The 20,742-nt window shown below is 35.7% G+C and overlaps 1 protein-coding gene across 1 annotated transcript; it reads left to right on the forward strand.

Annotated features, from left to right (window-relative positions):
* Positions 1-3,513: 3,513 nt before the first annotated feature.
* On the forward strand, positions 3,514-20,396 carry LOC134754313 (probable peptidoglycan muropeptide transporter SLC46). The gene is made up of 9 exons (XM_063690560.1): positions 3,514-3,681; positions 6,253-6,444; positions 8,941-9,115; positions 10,739-10,924; positions 13,215-13,505; positions 14,182-14,336; positions 15,274-15,442; positions 16,961-17,120; positions 17,492-20,396. The coding sequence occupies exons 1-9, from the start codon at positions 3,640-3,642 to the stop codon at positions 17,589-17,591; spliced, it is 1,470 nt and encodes a 489-aa protein (XP_063546630.1). The 5' UTR covers positions 3,514-3,639; the 3' UTR covers positions 17,592-20,396.
* The last annotated feature ends 346 nt before the right edge of the window (positions 20,397-20,742 follow it).

A 20,742-nucleotide genomic window follows, 5' to 3' on the forward strand; every position in this document is an offset into this window, starting at 1 on the left:
TAAAAATAATATTTTCGGAAATGATAACTGAAAGAAAAAAAATATTGTGTCACCCCCTCTAACTTTTTTGGATTTGTAAAGTAACATACTTAGGGCCTGCCCGCACGCCACAAATGTTGACGCATCGTGTTGACTGAGCAGTGTGGATAGATAAACCGGGTGGATATATACAAAACTAAAATTAACCATAACTTTTTTATTGCACTAAACATTTTCACATGTATTGAAATTATCGTCCTTGTCACCCAAAAACTTATTTTTTAAACATACAGTGTTCAAATTACGTCTGTAACCATTTACAACAGGTAAAACGATTAGACCCACAATCAGCCAGGTAATCATTTCGTAAACACCAAGCGTCATCGCGAAAAAAAGATAACCTTTTTGCATAGCTATTAGCCCTATTATACATATCAGAACAACATCGAAAAATAAATATGTTATTATAAACCATTGATACATCAAAACGAGTGTTTCAAAAGGAAAGATAAAAGAAGCAAATAGCAATACATGCATAAGTAGGCATACAATTCCTAGAGCTTTAAAAATATAAACAATTACCATAGCTGTATGCTCAGGCACGCCGTACATTGCCAGGTAGCCGGATCCATCCGAGCATAATAGCGTATAGCAGATACAAGGTATAACCCCCAGAATGGAAATTATGAACGCGCCGATCCGAGGACTCAAGCAAAAACAAAAGGTGTTGGCGGTGAGGCATCTGTCCAATACACTTTCCATCGTGTTGGAGAAAATATCCTGAAAATAAACTTCCTGGTCTTAATATGTATAGTGCAACGGTGTTTGTGCTGGTTAAACGTGTATCGGAGCATAGCATTGACTAGGAAATTGAACCAGATTTATTTAACTCCTAAGTAAATTTAATTCGTTAATTCCTGAAAATTCGATTATAGTTATTTACGATACAAGTGCGGAAAAGAGGAATTTCGAAACGAGTGGCGATAAATTAAAACACGACCGCAGGGAGTGTTTTAAATCGACACGAGTTGCGAATTACCTATTCGCACGTGTATCGTACGTTTTACAGTACATATGGCCCTTTAAACTTTCGACATATGCACGAAAAGTGCTCTTTTACGCACTAGTGCGAGAAAGTAGCACTATATGTACTGTAATAGTTATTTTCGATACAAGCGCGGAAAAGAGGAAATTCGAAACGAGTGGCGATAAATTAAAACACGACCGCAGGGAGTGTTTTAAATCGACACGAGTTGCGAATTACCTATTCGCACGTGTATCGAACAACGTTTTACAGTACATATGGCCCTTTAAACTTTCGACATATGCACAAAAAGTGCACTTTCCGCACTAGTACGAGAAAGTAGCACCATATGTACTTACCTCTACTGCCGCCGCTACAAATCCATGTGTTTGTGTTAGTCGTCTTGAATTCTTCTCGTCGGTAAAGTATAATGGGATTAATGGGCGACACTAGGATTTTTCCTGAGAATAGCGTTTCCTTACATCGTTATTAGATAGATATTACATTACTTGAATCTTATAACACCACCATTTAAGTTACGGTGTAATTATTATAAACACGTTATTTGAGTTATACTTCCAATTTTGGGAGAATTTTTATTTACATTAAATTTGGAAAAGCGTCAACATCAAGGGCTGCTATATCAGATAAAGAATGGATAAAGATAAACAACTGGATCGCGTGTTAAAAAACTTGACACATTCAATCAAAGAGTAAGGCCCAAAGAGTAGTATAAATGTAAGGCCCCCATGAAGTTATAGTGAAGGCCCCATAATAAGTAAGAGCGAAAAAGCGATATCTCTTTCTCGCTCTTACTTATGGGTGCATCAAACACGCAACGCTTTTTAAGCTCTCGTGCGTATGGGGCCTAAAGTAAGTAAAATGCTGCTCCAGACTACGCGACGCGAAGCCCCGAACGCGAGTGTGGAGTTGATTTCGCCAATTAGCGAACTAGACTCCACACTCGCGTTCGCGGCTTCTTGCCGTGATTCGCGCATGAGTGTGGAGGGTCCTTAATGATCACCGTTTGTCTTACGTCTTAAGGCCTCATACACACGAGCGCTTTTTCAACGCGCGTTAAAAAAGCGTTTGAATGACACAAATGGAATCGTGTATTTATTCACACGATGGCGGTAGCGCAATTAACCCTTTTTAACCGACTTCAATTTCATAGAAGGAGGAGGTTCTGTATTCGGTTGTGGCTATTTTTTATCATGCGTTGTAGGATTTTAACGTTAAGCTTTGGTATTTAAATAACACAAGCAGGCTACGCAAGCGCGCGCTAAATTCGATTTAAAGACCAAGGCTTAAAGTTAAAAATCCAACAACACTTGATAAAAAGCGCTACCGCCATCGTGTGAATACATACATGGTTATCCATTTCTGTTATTCAAACGCTTTTTTAACGCGCGTTGCAAAAGCGCTCGTGATAATGAGCCCTTACAGTTGCCTTACAGCATCAAGATGGCTTCCATATGGCTTCAAGATAGCTCCAAGTTTAAAAAAATTGTGTCGTTAGAAAGAGAAGCAAACAACGTTAACAGGTTCTACGGTTTTTAGGGTTCCGTACCCAAAGGGTAAAAACGGGACCCTATTACTAAGACTCCGCTGACCGTCTGTCACCAGGGTGTATCTCATGAACCGTGATAGCAAGACAGTTGAAATTTTTACAGATGATGTAGTAGTAGTAGTAGTAGTAGTAAATCACTTTATTGTACAAAACAAAAATTGATAACATGAAATTCATATAAATTTAGGTACAAAGGCGAGCTTATCCCTATAAGGGATTTCTTCCAGCTAACCTTGGAGTAAATGAGTGGAAAATTCGAATTAGATAGATAGACAAACTTACAGAACGTACAATAATATTTAAAAAGGAAAACTACAATATTGATGTATTTCTGTTGCCGCTATAACAACAAATATATACTAAAAAGTACGGAACCCTCGGTGCGCGAGTCCGACTCGCACTTTGCCGGTTTTTTTTAATATAACGACCTTGGTCTATGATCATGGGATAGGTACCGTCAACTGGGGTGAATAGGGATGGCAGAAGTGCACAGGGACAAAACTTGAAATGATTGACCAGAAAATATCTTAAAATTGTATCATACAAAATGTACTATTATTTTCAATCGTTTGACACAATTTGTGTAGGTAGTTTTTAATACATTATCAGGGAAATCTCATTTCCAGTTTTGTACCTATAGTTTGTCAAGGGACTGTCTCATTTCAAACATAGACAGAGAGAATCACACTAGCTTTGTCTTACACTAGTACTAGCACCCAAAAGAAAAGGATGAGTATAGTTTTTTTGTTCCTATTTACTGACAAGATTTTCTTGACCAACTGTAGTCACCCCTGCCGTCGTTATTCACGCCGGTTGACGGTACACCATGTGTTTTGGAACGTATCGCAGGAAATATACAAGTACTGTGGCAACACTGCTCACACCGTCAATGTCACAATGACACTTGACACTACTCAACATTCCACTATTTCTACTGCCACCTGCTGGCGGCAACGGCAAGGCAGGGGAGAGAATAACATTAAAATAATCTCTGATTATTTTATTCTGTAAATTAATTAAACTATTTTCACCTTTTTATAGAATATACTCGGCGTTGTATGTGATAATGGATCAAAATCAGGATGAAAACGTTAGTGAAATCAAAATGGTAAGCGTTAACATTTACTTTTCTATTTTACTTTTTCGTAGTGGTATCTACACAAGTTTAAAGTGTTTATGCAAGTATGCTAAGTTGTACTAAGTATTCCCTATGTTAATATTTGTGTTTTTTTTGTAAGAGATTGGGTTATATTTTTTACCAAGACAATCTGTGGCTTACAAAGTTTCTTAGTTGTACACTTCAAAAAGAAAAAATCTTAGTAATATATAGACAAGTTTATACATAAGGAAAGGTAAATCAACAAGTGGTCTTTTTGCTAAAGGTAAAGGGCTCTTAAAGATAAGAAAACCTTTATGTACAGGATGGAAGAATATTTTGATTCCACCATAAAACATTGGCAAAACTAAAATTGTTGAAACCAACACTTTATTTATGTAGGTATGTATGTATAAACTCTTTATTGTATGGCAGGATAGTACAAAGGCTATCCTACAAAAAACCACAGATTTTTGTGAAATTCCATAGCAATTGTGACTAATTTTTTCTTTAAACTGAAATAAATGTCATATACGAAAGAAAAAATGACCAAAGCCTCCAGTGTCCAGAGCTGGAATCGAACCAGCGTACCCCGTTTACCGGACAGGGACAGGTGGCATGGGTCGAAATTTCCAAGTATATGACAATTTCCCAAAGGCTTGTGGCGCCCTCTGGCCATTTCTAAGGTAGAACAGTATGGTTCGACCTTCTAACTGAATCAACTCAGGTGATTACGGGCAAGCGGCTTTTTTCTTTCGTATATGACAGTTATTTCAGTTTATAGTTTAAATAGTTGTGTGTCTACTCGAAAAAACACAAATTAAAATATTTTCATAGAAAATAATTTAATTTGTTCTTAGAGAATTTTGTCTTTTATGTGTGTTTTTATAGGGTCATCAATAGTCCTAAATAAAAAAAAAATATCTATTAACAATGATAAAATTAATTGTACATGTAATAGACTTGTGTTAATAGAAATTTAAAGCTTAAGTATTATTCTACTTAAAGCTTGTTTTGAAATTCTTCAAGCATGTTTTAAGAAGACAATAATTTACTGTATGAAATATCATCTGACTTATTTAGTCAATTTCTTTAGTTAATTGCTACATAATATGTGATCACACAATGGACATATGTATATTTGTCCCGGCTTTTTGCCTCAGCTCATGGGAGCAGAAAACCAGAAATTGGCACAGGTTCTAGTTATTACGGAAGTGACTGTCATCTAACCTTCTGACCCAGGCAGGAGATTAGCCCTTCTTAGGCTTAGACCAGTTTCTTAACAATGTTCATAAAGTGCCTGGTTAATAGCAAATAGGGTAAGGTAGTGTATTACTTTTTGATGCTTGCCTCATGCTCATTTCTCTGTGAGCTCAGTAAATTTTCTTCAGAGCAGCTACAATGTTATATTTAGTGATGGGCACCAACATAGGATTCAGTAAACCAAACATGACTGACTGAGAGACTGGCCATTAAAATACACGATTTTTAACTGACAAAAATATACATACCTACCATGAAAATTGTGTAAACCTGAGCGCCATTTTGAATACATTCATATACACTGAAAAAACGAATGCCTATTTTTCATTCAATTTCTGAACTACCTCACCTCACGTACTCCTCCTGCTTAAATATTTTTGCTGAATCTATGTTTTTCAAATAATTTCAAACAGCCTATGTCATAGAGAAGTCCCCATCACAACCTTTTCATAACATCCAGCATCATTCTAATAAGTAGGTATGCCATATCTTTGTATCTTGAAATGATAAGAGCTGTCAATAACACTTGTGTTTATTACTGTTATTAGTTACCACATTATCTCAATTTTGTTTAAAATATCTTGTTATTAAGGTTTCAACGTTATCCGTATTTGGTTTTTCCTTTCAATTTGCCGCAATATCTTTTTGTACATTGCTTACATACGCCTTCATACGGAGCTCTAACCACCGTAGTCGTGACCTCGTGACTAAGGCTTGGCCAATTTTTTTAAACCCTAAACAGAAATGGATTTGATTGGCATCAAAATAGTCTGTAGTAACAATTTTGTCACAGACTGTACATTTTTTCAAAATTATTGTCCATTTTCATGTATTAGCTGCAGGAGGGGATCCATAAATAAATCCATCTAGTGTATTGCACGTTCACGTGCACGAAGTAAAATTAAATAGACACGCTACGAGCCCAGTCAAGGCCTTCCAGCATCCTCACATAGCTCACCAAAGATTATATAATCATGTGATATGAAATATTTTACATCTTTTTGCGCTGAGTCATGATGATGATGGTTGAGACCTATTGTAGATCAATATCGAATTTGATCTACAGTGATATCCAAAATTATAAAAAGTAAATTGAGAGCAAAATAATTGTAATTCTGACATTTTCCCGTAAAATAAGTAAATGATATAGAGTATAGTTACTCCAAATCAGGAATAGTAAAGTGAGAGCACCAGTTAAAGAAAATGTTTTGGAATGTACAACTCAAGCTCTTTCAAATGATACCCCACTGGACCTAGTAACTAGACTGAAAATTTGCAAGAATAATCGAAATACGATTCTTATAACAATTTTTGCCACAGCCCATAAGAAAACCATGGTACAAATACGTGACAGTGGAACCGACCATGTTCTTATACATGATGGCCTACATGATCACCAATGTCGTCGAACAAACATTCTACGTGTTTCGTGCGTGCAACGTCGACCATGGATACAGCGAAGAGATCTGCTACAATATAACAAGTTACAAGGAAATTAATCAAGAAGTACAGGTAATTTAAATTAAATGTGGAAAAATACACTGTCTCAGGCGGAGCTCGAACCTGCGACACTGGATCACTAGTCCGTGCTCTGCCAACTGAGCTACTGAGACCACGCCCGAGGACAGCGAATATTTCCACTATATGAGCCTCAGGGAAGCATTTTTCCACTTTTAATTTATTTCTAAACTTAATAGCATCGTTTGCAGACGTATCTGCTATACGTAAATACAGGTAATTAGGTTTTGTTTGTTTTTTTTCACAGTAGCGACTCGCGACTTACCTGCTGACGATGAAGTCGTCGAAATGTTGCCTATCTTTAAACATTTTAACCAACTTAAAATTTTGAAAGAATAATCTCAATATTTATTATTACTTATTTATTTACTTATCGAGATTTTTTATGTACTACATATAGTCTGTGCGGAAAGAGAAGAGTAAGATTTGAGGGCGTGCCGGTGCTATTTTATGGTTTTTGCTATGCCGACAACACTGTCACGTAATTATAGTACAACACTAAAGGGAGCCCGGTGTCGGCTCGGCTACCTAATCCTATGAATTAGCAGAGGCACTAGTAAGTGACTGCCATTTCACCTTCTATTACCCAAAGGTTAAAACCAACTCTTGTTTTTATATCTCAGATACAGTCTCAGTGACAGTTCGATTGAAAAACCTACTAAAACTAGTTAAAAATCTGCCCATACCAACTGTCGTATTAGTACAAAACTAGATACGAGTAGGTTCTAATTTACTCCTAATCTGGCCAGACCAACAGTTATTTGAGTATCGGGGACATAAAAGCATTGCATAGGTATGCCTTATTAGGATTATTCGAATGTGCCACGATATTATACTTCGTCGAAAGTCACTGGTAAATATGGAATAGTATTTCGTAACCAACAAAACCTAGTACCAATACGAATTATAAAATAAGAAATATTTAAAATTAAAAACTTTTATTCATTAAAATCGAAGTCTGAATCTATAATATTCAACGTAACTTATGTTTGACCTAGATTCAAAATAACCGGGGAGCAGGGGTCGGAAACCGGTATTTGCTCCATACAAAAATACCGTTATTATTACGTTCTTTTTCGTTCTTTTGTTTATAATTTCATTTTTAATGGGACATTTTAATAATGCAAAATTGTTTTCTAAATACGTGATTCAGTACTATGTAATGAGCATAAAATAATTCAAAATATTGGCCTATTTCAGGGTTTTTTAAAAAAACCGGTTCCGAGCCCTGCCGGGGAGACACTAATCAAACTATCTTCATCTAGCTAAGCTGGATGTGCTTGAATCTGACATGTGGAAATTTACAAATAATTGCATATCATCAAATAAATAGTCTTTTATTCGAGATACCGTAGGTACTTTTACTCAGTCCTGGTAATAAATTATACTTACATATAAATATGTCTAAAATGGCAAAGTATCAAAAATATTTGTCAGTTATTTCTAAGATCATGAATGAAAGGTCATTCATGATCTTAAAAATAACTGACAAATAGTTTTGATACTTTGCCATTTAAATATAAAGGCATATTTACGTAAATTAATATATTTTGAATGAATATACTTACTGATTATGTGCCGGAGACTAATTAATAAAGGGGACTATTAAATAGGTAATTGTTTTATATTAAATACAACATAAATACGCGTCATAGCGAAACAGGTTGTGTCAACTTTTGTAAGTCGATAGTCGGCTTTTAGCCGTTTTTTTTTTACCGATGACAAAACCGAACAATGTCAAACATAATTTCCCTTGTGGTTTTATGTATGGTTTTATCCTGTTTTGAAAGATTTCATACATAAAACTTGCAGTTTTTGTAAATAAATATACACAATTACAGAAGTTTGTTTACTTTTTACAAGACACGTGTCAAAGGTTTGATTGCCATATAAAATTGATATCTAATGTTAGTTCCCGTTTCTGCCACGAATCTTCTCTTTCCACACAGCCTCTATTCCTACTAAGATATATTTACCGATCTCTCGAAGATGGCTAGGACGATTTGGAAATTTATCAATATATATAATTTTGTTTGTAAAGTTGTATAAGTAGTACCTACAGTTGGTGGTGGTGCCAAGGCTCGGAACCGGTATTTTTTAAAAACCCCGAAATAGCCCAATATTTTGAAGTTTTTTATGTTCATTACGTAGGACTGAATCATGTATTTAGGAAACAATTTTGCATTATTAAAACGTCCCATTAAAAATGAAATTATAAACAAAAGAACGAAAAAGAACGTAATAATACCGGTATTTTTGTATGGAGCAAATACCGGTTTCCGACCCCTGGGTGGTGCTGTATCATCGGTTCAGGATGGGAACCTGGAGAAGTCACGAGAAGTCTTCAAACATTACAGGCACACCTATACTGATTTGGATATTATGAAAAACGACAATTGATTAAATGGCACTGCTGATGAAAACCATAAAATGATGCAGTTTTTTTTTTAACAAAGGTTAATATTGCTGCGAATAATAATTTGATTACAGGTGACAGTATCCACCTTCCACCAATGGAACGGCGTGGCCTGGCACATAGTGCCGTTTATCCTCGCATTTTTCCTAGGCTCCTATAGCGACAAGAGAGGAAGAAAGAGCATCCTGCTGGTAGGGCTGCTCGGGAAACTCTATTTTTCCATAATGGCTACTGTTAATACTATGAATGGTAAGTATAGTTCGTAATTTGTTAGAAAAATGTACCAACCAACACCCTCGGGTTGTAGAAACATGTAGCTGACCATAGCCTCTCATCTCATCACAAGTTTTTTGTCCGAATCCCGAAAATTTCCTAAGAAGTCTATAAACTAGAGTGACTTTATGATGTATGTACATTTAAGTATTGCGTGGCGTACGTCAGGCTGGTATCAACCTGACCGCAACGATATTTGTTTCTTATCTTAGAAATCCTGAGTCTGCGTCTCTGTTATATTTACACATGATTATTGAGATGTTATTGATTTGAGATGTAGGTATGTGTGAGAAACTATGAGTATTACGTGATTTTTAAGTAAGAACTGTATCGTTTATTATAAATACGATAAAACCTGGTCTAACTGTTGATATGTGTATTATTTTGTATAACTATGTTCTAAGGGTTTGATCTGAGGGTATTTTTAAGCCATATCTGATATGAAGGTTTTATTTTAGGGACTTTATGATGCTTTCAATATCGTCTAGCAAATACATTTCGGACAAGCCTATCGAGCTTAATTTGAGACTATTTCAATGACTCCTTGCTACGATTTAAAGAAACAAAAGGTTAATATGCTGGCAAAACATGTTATCTAATTGTCCTATTCATTCATGATTGCTCAATTGAGTAGCTGCGGAATAACAGCGAATTAATATTTTTACATAAAAAGTATTTTTCATCCCACGGTTTGGATTCCCTCTAATTTCTGATGCAAGCGAAATCAGGGAGACAGCTAAAATAATCAGCTAAAAACCAAAGCCTAACGGACATTCACGGCGTTGAACCATCACTAGAGCGGGTCGATAAAAACGCTCCATGATAGTTATATGGGATGTCAAAGTCGGAGTTGTCGTAAGTAACATGCCATATTTTCTACTCGGGAGAATTGAATAAATTTTGTCTAAACCATATGCTTTACCTCGAGCTCCCAGGACGAAATGTGTACCTTATTAAAGCACTAATTAAACGCATGTTAAATTTTAAATAAAAATGTAATAAAAAAACAACATAAACATAGTATAATACAAAGTGATCGCTTTCCGCTGGCTGCCCGTCTGTTCTTATGTATGCTTAAATCTTTAAAACTACGCAACGGATTTTGATCCGGTTTTTTTAATAGATAGAGTGATTCAAGAGGAAGGTTTATATGTAAAATTTGTAAAGGTTTTGTGTAAATTAGTTGAACTACCCGTGCAAAGCCGGGGCGATTCGCTAGTTTATAATAAACGATATCGTCCTTACAGATGTAGTGCATAATTGTTTGCCATCGTATTTTCTCGGAAACGTTCGTATTTGTCATGATACTTGTGTCAACCTCGGCACTTATTGTACTGAGCCTGACTGAAATAGCATAACACACTCAGACACAATGGCCACGCGCTCGCACAAAAGAAACAATGGTTTTGGTTTAACAGCTAGATTAGGGTCTTAGGCGTAAAAATCATTTGAGAAGTTTCATACTATATTCGTGTTGTGGTTGAGTTGAACCTACTCATACGCAATTTTAGCAGCGTACAGCCAGATAAAATAAAGAAATCTAGCCAAGTTTACATATATGGATGTAATCGATGCTAATGGTATTAATTTTATTTTCAGCATGGCCCTTAAATTATGTGATATATACGGCCACTTTTCCTAGTGCCTTAACCGGTTCGGACTTGGCAATATTCGCGGGCGTCTTCGCGTACATAGCTGACGTCACTTCCCCCGACAATAGAACCTTAAGAGTTGGGATTTTAGATGCTGTTTACTTAAGCACTATGCCTTTGGGAGTTTTTATTGGTAAGTAATACACATTTTGTGCATGAAGATAATTTGTATAATAATTACTTAGTAATATTATGTATTAAAATTAACAGATAGTTTAATTACAAGATGAATTAAATTTAATCACGTTTTGTCAATCTGTAATCTACAATGTACCTACTTATACAGTTGATCAAAGGATATGTTTGTCAAAGGACTGTCTCATTTCAAACATAGACAAAGAGAATCATACTATATTTGTCTTACACTAGTACTAGCACCCAAAAGAAAAGGATGAGCATTGTTTTTTTGTTCTTATTTACTGACAATTTGGTTTGACCAACTATGTATATTATAAGAGTATTCATCCCACGTTTATCCGAATTTTCTCTTGGAACTCCATCATGATCATGACGTACAAAATTCAGTTTCTAGAAAGTTTCTTTTCTATACTTACATGCACTTATAAAACAGTATTTAGAAATTCCTATGATTTTTGGTTTCGATAGCTTCCTTAACTGGATAGTCAAATTTATAGAACTACACTATACTACATCCACAGGATTGTGGATGTAGTATAGTGTATAGTTTTATAAATTTGAGAAGAAAGGTGGCCTGAAGCCGAAGATTGTCAGCGCATTTTAACTAATTGTAAAAAAAACTATGTATTTGTGAAAACAAGATATAGTTTGTCAAGGGACTGTCTCCTTTCAGACATAGACAGAGAGAATCATACTATCTTTGTCTTACACTAGTACTACCACCCAAAAGAAAAGAGTGAGTATAGTTTTTTTGTTCTTCCTTTCTTGGGGCTATGTTTAATTGACATTTTCTTTTCAATTAATTAATAATTATAACCTACTTTAATAATACGTGGAATAGGTATTTGCTATATCAACAGTTTGCACATCAATAACAGTTTACACTATCAGATTTGTACGCTTTGTTGAATCTTGCGTCAGTCATATTATGAAACAATCGCCATTGTAATGCAAATCCTGCTTATATTTTCTAATGCTGCAAAGTGCCTACACTTTTAAAGTAAGTCAGTACCTACTAAGAAGTTTTATAAAAATAAGACCCGACTTGCATGTAAAAACAAAAATAGACACCCTAGATTAAGACATAAATTTGACATACAATTACCAGAATCTAAAAATTATTCACATTTCAAAAGTAGTCTGGAATACATAGGAATTAAAATTTATAATTTTTTAAATGAGGACATTAGGCAATGTGATAATATTATTGACTTTTCCAAGAAATTAAAATCATTTCTACTAATAAGACCATTTTATAATCTGAATGAATATTTTGATAACCTGACATTTTAATTGTAATATTTAAGGAATTTTTATTGAAATACAATTTAAAATTAAATAAATAACTACCTAAACATAGAGTATAAAAATTAAACTAACCTAAAACATTGTAATTAGATTATTTAGATTATTATTTTAAGTTAGTCTAAGATTTTGCATGCCATATTGTGGTAGACCATACATGCATGTAACACTTAATAGCTACACTATGTACCTATAACATCCCAATGACATGTAACCATAACAACTGTGTATGTTCAAGCGAAATAAATAAAAAAAAAAAAAAAATTAAGTATAAATTCGCTGAAGACTTATTTTGATTTTTTGGTCCGACCAAAAGGCAGTAAAAGTTACGTCATTTTGTAATCATAGAAATTATTACAACTATTGTGTACCGACGTGTTCCTGGACTACACGGACTTGCATGGTTATTATTTTTTCTTCACACTTGCTCTGCTTGCTCAGTAAACGTGCTATTTCACACATGTGCAGTTATTAGCTTTTTTTTAAATTATGTCACTTACACATACGACCTACTTGAGGTTCTAATTATAATACTTGTTAAAAGTTAAGGTATAAAATGAGTTTTACTTTCAAAATACTAACGTTTATAATTTAATTGTTTTGTTATGTTTAAAAATATATAATTGTATTAATTTAATAGCCGTTTAAAATATTTTTTTACAATTTTAAATCGTGGCTGAATGCCGGACGGGTCCTTCGATGTCTAGCCAGTCAACAAATGACAATATGGCGGATAGGACGAATGTCTGAAATGTCACTTAAAATTTAGTTTTTTCCTTGTAAGTGTGATGAAAAACATTGTGTGTAACTCCGGGGGTAAAAATATTGCGAACTCGAGTCTATAATTCACGTCTGTCGTGAATATATAGACCTCGTTAGCAAAATATTACTAACCCTCCCTCGTTGCACGATGTACTATACTTTCCTAAAGTCTGTAACATAAACAATTAATTGGAACTATAGCGCTTGTTTTGTTGCAGGTAACATTTTGTACGTGCACGTTGTGGACAGGTCATTTACAATAATGTTCCTAATCAACAGTATTCTGATGGTGCTGGCGACTCTACACTGTCTGTTGTTCCTCAAATGGCAGACGAGGCCCGAGCAGACGTCCCTGCGAGACGCCGGCGTCACCAATCCGGTAGTGGACTTCTTTGACATCAAGAATGTGAAGCAAACGATGTTCACTCTGTTTAAAAAGAGAAATAACCACCGCACAGTATTTTTGTGGTTCTTACTGATATCGATGGCGCTGTATACGTTCCAGAGAGGTAATTATAGAATGAGTTACATTTTGTAATATAAATAAACATGTTATCGCTTAAATCGCATAAATATAAATGTAATTTAACACACTTACTCTCCTAGTTAAAGAAATAAATGATGGACTTAGTACTAACTTAGTAATAATTAGTTTGAGGGCATGCCCGCTTTTTACAAGTTTTTTATTAACTTGCAATGTACCTCTGTAAGTATCTACGTATGTACTTATGTAACTATGTTTGTACGTATTAAATCTTACAAGTTAAATTTGACCCACTTCCCGACTTCCAATGAAGCTGAAAATTTGCATACATATGTTAGTCGGGTGAGAATGCAATATTATGGTACCATCGAGCTGATATGATGATGGAGACGGGAGGTGGCCATAGGAACTCTGTGATAAAACAAAGAAACCTTATAGTGTTTGGGGTTTTTAGAATTGTCTCGATGAGTATTAGTTGCCTGTGGAGAGAAAATTACATTAAGCGATAAAACCTTTTACCAAAAATGAATTGAATCTGCCCTCAGTGTCGTGCATTGGTTTCGTCGTTTAGCCGTAAAAAGGCAACAGACATTTTTACTTACCTTTGCATTTACATACAATATATGCATATAGAGATTTGAAGTTCAATTCTAGTTATACCTACCTACCTGTACCTACCTACCTGTACCTATACGTTACAGACGAGAGGCCGTTCATGTACCTGTACGTCCAAAACGTGTTCAAATGGGACACGACCGCCTACAGCAACTTCAGGACGTATAGCAGCACAGCGTACGTGCTGCTCATGTTCATAGGCATCCCACTGATGACGAAAGTCTTCCGCTGGAGAGATACGGTCAGTACCTATATCACCGTTATTCTGTCTGAAGTAGGTATTGTAATAGAAGTTCCATATGAAATACTCAGAAACGTTGAACGCAATTGCTGCATGCGGGATCTTTATATTGTACGTCTTTCAATATAAATGACAAAGGATCTTCTGCTTTAAATAGATGGAATATAAAAAATAAAACATCTCTTTGAGTGAGATTCTAACTGGCGGCTCTCTCAACTCCTATCCACTGCGCTATCGGATCTTACTTTGTTAACGATAATTATTTCTGAATGTAATATTGGGACGTCGGTACCATTCTGCCGGTGAGATTGAAGTATACCTACCTACGATAGATGTCGCTACGCGCTTTCCTAAGTCCTGTAAACAAAGAAGGAAGTGACATAAATAATGACAGGGATTGAGCAAGCTGTGGCGGCTTAATTTATTACAACGACTGATGTAGGTAGTAAAAATTAAATCGTTTTAATTAGGGTTCCGTACCCAAACGGTAAAAACGGGACCCTATTACTAAGACTCCGCTGTCCGTCTGTCTGTCTGTCACTAGCCAGTTGAAATTTTCACACATGATGTATTTCTGTTGCCGCTATAACAACAAATACTAAAAACAGAATAATATAAATATTTAAATGGGGCTCCCATACAACAAACGTGATTTCTTTGCTGTTTTTTTTCCGTAATGGTACGGAACCCTTCGTGCGCGAGTCCGACTCGCACTTGGCCGGTTTTTTTTTTACCTTGCTAACAGAAAGAATGGGAATACATTTATTGACAATAACTACAATTAGTAAAATATTACGGTGATCTAACATTTCACAAACAACAATTGTCAAACAACGTTTTCAAAATTATTATTCTTATATCATGAAAATCAATAGTTAAAACCAACATTAACCAAGATGTGATAATTAGTAATAAATAACCCATAATTATTGCACAGGTAATAGTGATGCTAGGAGCCACTTCCCATATGGCCGGGCACTTCTTGTACGCGCAAGCGACCGCTGCCAAGACCCTATACGTCGGTGGCGCAGTGGCTGCCCTAGGGCCCTGCATTGCGCCGCTCGTCCGCTCTATGACCTCCAAGGTTCTGCCGTCTGCTGAACGAGGTACTGACAACTATTCTTACTATGCTTATGCAAATGTAGTGCATAATCCTTTTCCATCGTATTTTCTCGGAAAATGTGTGAGTGAAGCCGTACTGATCTAAACATCTTGAAATATGTCTCACGATAGGATAGTTAATTTCGATTGTAAACAGTATTAGTCCCTGTTATAATTAATGCATTATTAATAATATTGTAAAGTATGTCACGTAGATGCAGTCTTCTTACTTCATTCAATGCATGTGGTGTTTAACTTTAAATAATTGTTACGCTAAGCGATAATAGTTTAAACGTTTGTAGTTATACTTAACAAAGTGTAAACAATTGTTGGTGAACCAATAAATATAAAATAAAAATAAATAAATAAACACACTAACGTGTTATGCTATTTCAGTCAGTCCGAGAAAATACGTTGGCAAAATATTGTTAACTGCATCTGTCCATACTCGTCATTAGGTGCATAATATTGGATGATTTTGGGGCCGGGATCCTAAATTTCAAAATGTAAGAAGGTCATACCATACTGAACAACATTTCCCATGGAACCGATATGAAAATCGTGGAAATAATATACCCTGGGGACGTTACGTTTTTTCTCAGAAACGTTCGTGTTTGTCATGCTACTTCAGTCAACCTTAGTACTTTTTGTATTGAGACTGACTGAAATAGCATAATTATAGCATAAGTATTTTCGTGGAATGTGAAATCCTCTGTGTGTGAGATGTTATCTTCGGCGTTGGCCGTCACCGTCCTCGATAATGTCAGATAAGTCTTCCAAGTCAGCAATGTCAGCATGTACCGCACACCCCAGCAAAGCCAGCACCGCCAACATCAACGCCCTCCCAGAATCGGTTTCAGTACGCATCGCGTAATGTACACTTGTAGACCGATTTAATACAAAACAGGAGGGGTGTGTAACGTGAGAGTCAGTGCTTTACAGTAATCAGCGTTTATAGTTATAAATGTTGCCTCATACTGCGGTTAATTAGTTTATTGATATCAGTTGTGTAACGGCACAACTGATATGGTGCGGAAAGACGCAAAAACAATTATGTTTTGCAGGTAATCATGATTAACAATAACGGATGACTCGGGATAGAACGGTACGGGTCCGGGAAGTGGCAACCGACACTTCATTTTCTATGACAGGTGACCGGTGATCACGTGATGCTTTCTATAGAAAACGAAGTGTTGGATGCCTCGGCCCGGACCCGGGCCGTTCTAACGTGAGTCATGCTTAAATCAACTATAAAGCCTCACAACGTAAACGACGATTTCAGTAAAGTCATCCATAGATGCCAAAAATACATTTACTTAGCTTAAACAGACTCAATGGACATTTATTTATTTAGTAGGTACAACCAGTATCTATACTATCTACATAAATCATAATACTGCCTTCTACAAATTAGGTGCATTTTTAAGGTGCACAAAGTTCATGCAGAATTACGACAACCAATATGAAAATACGTTGGTACCTAAAGCATTATCCACTACATCTGTACGGTGCTTTACTTTCAGGTGTGGCATATACATTTCTGTCGGTTATGGAGAACGCCGTGGCGATGTTCGCCTCCATTATATACTCGCAAGTGTATAATGCCACGCTCGGCACCAGTTTCCTGAATGCCATCTTTTACCTTACCATCGGGACGCAAGCCGTTGTATTTTTATTTTCACTGTGAGTACATACCTATTTTTAACCGACTTCAAGATTTCAAAAGAAGGAGGTTTTCGGATCAACTATATTGCACGCGCATAATTATTATCACGCTGCACAAATTTCTTCAATGATGTATAATAACTTGTAGTAGGCGCCACCACGCACCCCTTCGATCATGACTTTCAGAGCAAAAATAAAAAAATCTGAACGAGAATTCACAATTCTGTACCAGACATCGCACAGCACAACCGGCATCGTGGCGTCAAAGCAATATAATACCAAAAAGAAATGTTTGCCAAAAACCTTATGTCCAACCCTTTGTATTTCCCCCACCAAGAACTTCGCACGTAGCCATATCCAGCAAATATAAACCCAAATGTTATTTTCAGCTGTATGCAGCTAATTTTAAGGGGCCGGCGGCTCGAATCACTGTTACCGGAGGACGAAAGAGAGATATCGCCGCGGACTCTTCAGGCCACTATCATATGACATATTAGAGATGCGGAATTTTATAAGCATTCGTGACAACAACCTTCTTCATTGACGCTGCTACCTGAACACACGAAACTTGTTTCAAAGACTGGTTTGTAACACACAATAAATAGCACCAGAAAATATTTGGCGCTGCGTCAGCGCCATCTAGTAAAGGTATGATTAGAACGCCACACGCGAATCCTTGTTAGATTCTCGCGTCCAGATTGTTCAGTTGCGCGGTCGGTGTTCGAATTATACCCATTTTGGCATATTTTAGGTTGCTTTCACACTAGGTTGTTAGCTATCTGTATGTATTAAGCTCGAATTATAAATAAAATGAAAATAAATATAACAGGTCAATTTTACACAGATTGACTTAGCTAGTCCCACAGTAAGCTCAATATGGCTTGTGTTGTGGGACCTATAGGACAATATATAGTTATATATAAATACTTACACGCATAAATAAATGCCTTTACCAGGGTTCGAACCTGGGACCTCCCGCTTTGCAGGCAGGGTCACTACCGACTAGGCTAACTAAGAGGCCGGCATTTTTATTAAGGCATTGATGTCATCTACGCTGCGTACAGCTGCAGTAAATGTTGAGCGGTAGTGACCCTGCCTGCACAGGTTCAAACCCCGGTGAGAGAATTATTTATTATTATTTTGAGTTATAAAAAAAAAACATTTATTACAAGCTTTCGCTCGATATCACACTTACATATTTACATTATAAAATTCAGATGAAATGGACACACATAAGTTGAAATAATAAAATTATAATTAAATTAAAATATAAAATAATAATAATTAAGTGATATTAAAATTAGTCAATAACAATAAAACAGGTCTCATTAAATGTCATTTTTATCGTAATTTACTAACGACGCATGCGACTTTGCCCAGTGGCCAAATATGGGGCTGTCATTATCATTAGCCTCCGCGATCGTCCTTAGAAGGCTGTTGGCGCTGCCGCGAACGCGTCCCAGTAGGGATGCGACGCGCTTATAGTAGAAATCTTCTCAAATGATTTTTACGCCCAAGACCCTAATCTATTAAACAAAAGCCATTGTGTCTTTTGTGTGATTGATGGGCTACCGTGCCTGAGCGCGTGCCAAAGTAACCATGTCGTTTAAAAAGCGACTGTATCGTGGTGGTTTTAAGGTTCAAATTTAAGTACATGTAACATGTTTTGGTAATGTAGGACCATCGACCACCTCAATGTAGGCGAGCGCTCGTATTATTACATATATTTGAACCTTAAAACGACATGGTTGCTTTGGCACGCGCTCAGACACGGTAGCCCACCGCTCGCTCAAAAGAAACAATGGCTTATGTTTAACATATTAGGGTCTTAGGCGTAAAAATCATTTGAGAAAATTCATACTTTACGCATTATTGAATGGAAGTCGTCCGTGCGTGCTTCTGCGAACATGCCCGATGCACTTCAGTAGCGCGGCAGCCCCATCAGCATCCTGAACGAGTTATAGAGGCCACGCAGGGCGCTAAGTTTTCTTTGTGTAGTTGATCCACCAGGATGTCTTCTAATCCTTTCGTTTTTAATTGGAGATTGACCAGGCTTTCCTAGTAATTATCATTAATCAAGTTTTTATAGGACGATTGCCAAGCATGACTATAATTAGCGTGCTTAGATTAAGATAACCCTCCTTTGCATGTTTTTTTTTGTGAAATAAATCAGGATAATGTAAGTTGACCTCTAGATTAAGGGAAACATGTAATATATATATATAAGTTTAAGAGTTTTTTTAATATGATGGAAATATCCATCATTATGCAAAAGCAAGTCTTAAGCTTAATACTAAATAAATTTAACATATGGGCGATAAAGGGCTGATATGATGATGATGATGAATGCAATAAATTTATGAACGATGTATTTTAATAATTAATAATCAATTGTTTCACATAATGCTCAAGCGAATAATTATAATTAATTTTAAGGATAGACACTATGTTTTTTTTAAATGAATTTAATGATCGTAGTTATATTTATATCAAAGGGGATATAATAAGATAGAGCGGTACTGTCATAGTAGATTTTGTAAACACAGTAAATTCACTGCCATCTATCGACACACTTTAAAACTAAAAATGAAGATTTATAAAAATACAATAAAATGTATTTAAATATGGATAAATGATTTTTTTTATTTGCATTAATTATTTTTATGATTTTGACCCATGTTCTTTCACTGATATGCGTTAAAATTGTTAAATAACAAACGAAACCGTCAACGCCATACTGTATCCATCTATTACGGAGTTATATCTATCTTTGATTTATATGAATGTCAAGTTTTGTGAACATTTCGAGAAGAATATTAGGGTAGTTGAGTCTGGCATCGCCACTTTACTTTACTGAGCACATGCTCTAACACAAATGGAAACACATCGTGACGTCTCTGTGTCACTTTGTTTAGAAGCCGTTCCGATGTATGGAAAACAAGGAAATTTCGATTTTGTCGGTGAAATGTTGCGTTTATGTATATTGTTGTTATACAATTTTTTTTTTAAAATAAAATGTAAGGAATCGAATGGTACCGTTATTTTTTTCCTATTTGAAAGTTTAAAATATATAATAGTTTTTTTTTTTCGAAACTGAGGTCATTTATTTATTTATTATTCTCATGTTTTTTAAGTTTCCAATTTATTGTGATAAATTGCTCCTTTTCAATCTATTTAAATAGATTTAGTTATAAAATTCATCATGTGTCAACTACCCACAATTTAGTGTTATACAAGTTGGTATATATTGTGATTTATGGATTTACGGTATTAATAAACTCCACTGTTACAGTTTATTGTATTTTTTATTTAAAATAAGTACACTCAAAACACGATAAATATAAATAGGTCTGTTTCGCTTTTTAAATATACATATATGCAAATTGCAAATTAGTGAGATAAGGGGGGGCGGATTGTCAGTTTTTTGGTTATTTTCTTAAATAACTTCTAAACTATTTATTTTAAAATTACAAAAAATAGTACATTTCGATGCTAGTGCGGAAAGTATGTCATCACTCCACGAGTACCGAGATATTTCGGGACGAGTGAAGAATGACATTTCCGCTCGTGTATCGAACGACGTTTTTTAATACAGTTGCGAAAAAATAAGAAAAACAACAAGAAAGGAATAAAAACAATA

This window comes from Cydia strobilella, chromosome Z, assembly GCF_947568885.1.
Source record: "Cydia strobilella chromosome Z, ilCydStro3.1, whole genome shotgun sequence".
NCBI classification, from domain to species: Eukaryota; Metazoa; Arthropoda; class Insecta; order Lepidoptera; family Tortricidae; genus Cydia; species Cydia strobilella.

What these genes read in the sequence shown, in the direction of transcription:
- LOC134754313 (XM_063690560.1), top strand. Translation starts at nt 3,640, where the DNA reads ATGGATCAAAATCAGGATGAAAACGTTAGTGAAATCAAAATG. An exon ending in ACGTTAGTGAAATCAAAATG is followed by an intron (nt 3,682 to 6,252) that starts GTAAGCGTTAAC and finishes TTTTTGCCACAG; the next exon opens with CCCATAAGAAAACCATGGTA. An exon ending in GCTGTATACGTTCCAGAGAG is followed by an intron (nt 13,506 to 14,181) that starts GTAATTATAGAA and finishes TATACGTTACAG; the next exon opens with ACGAGAGGCCGTTCATGTAC.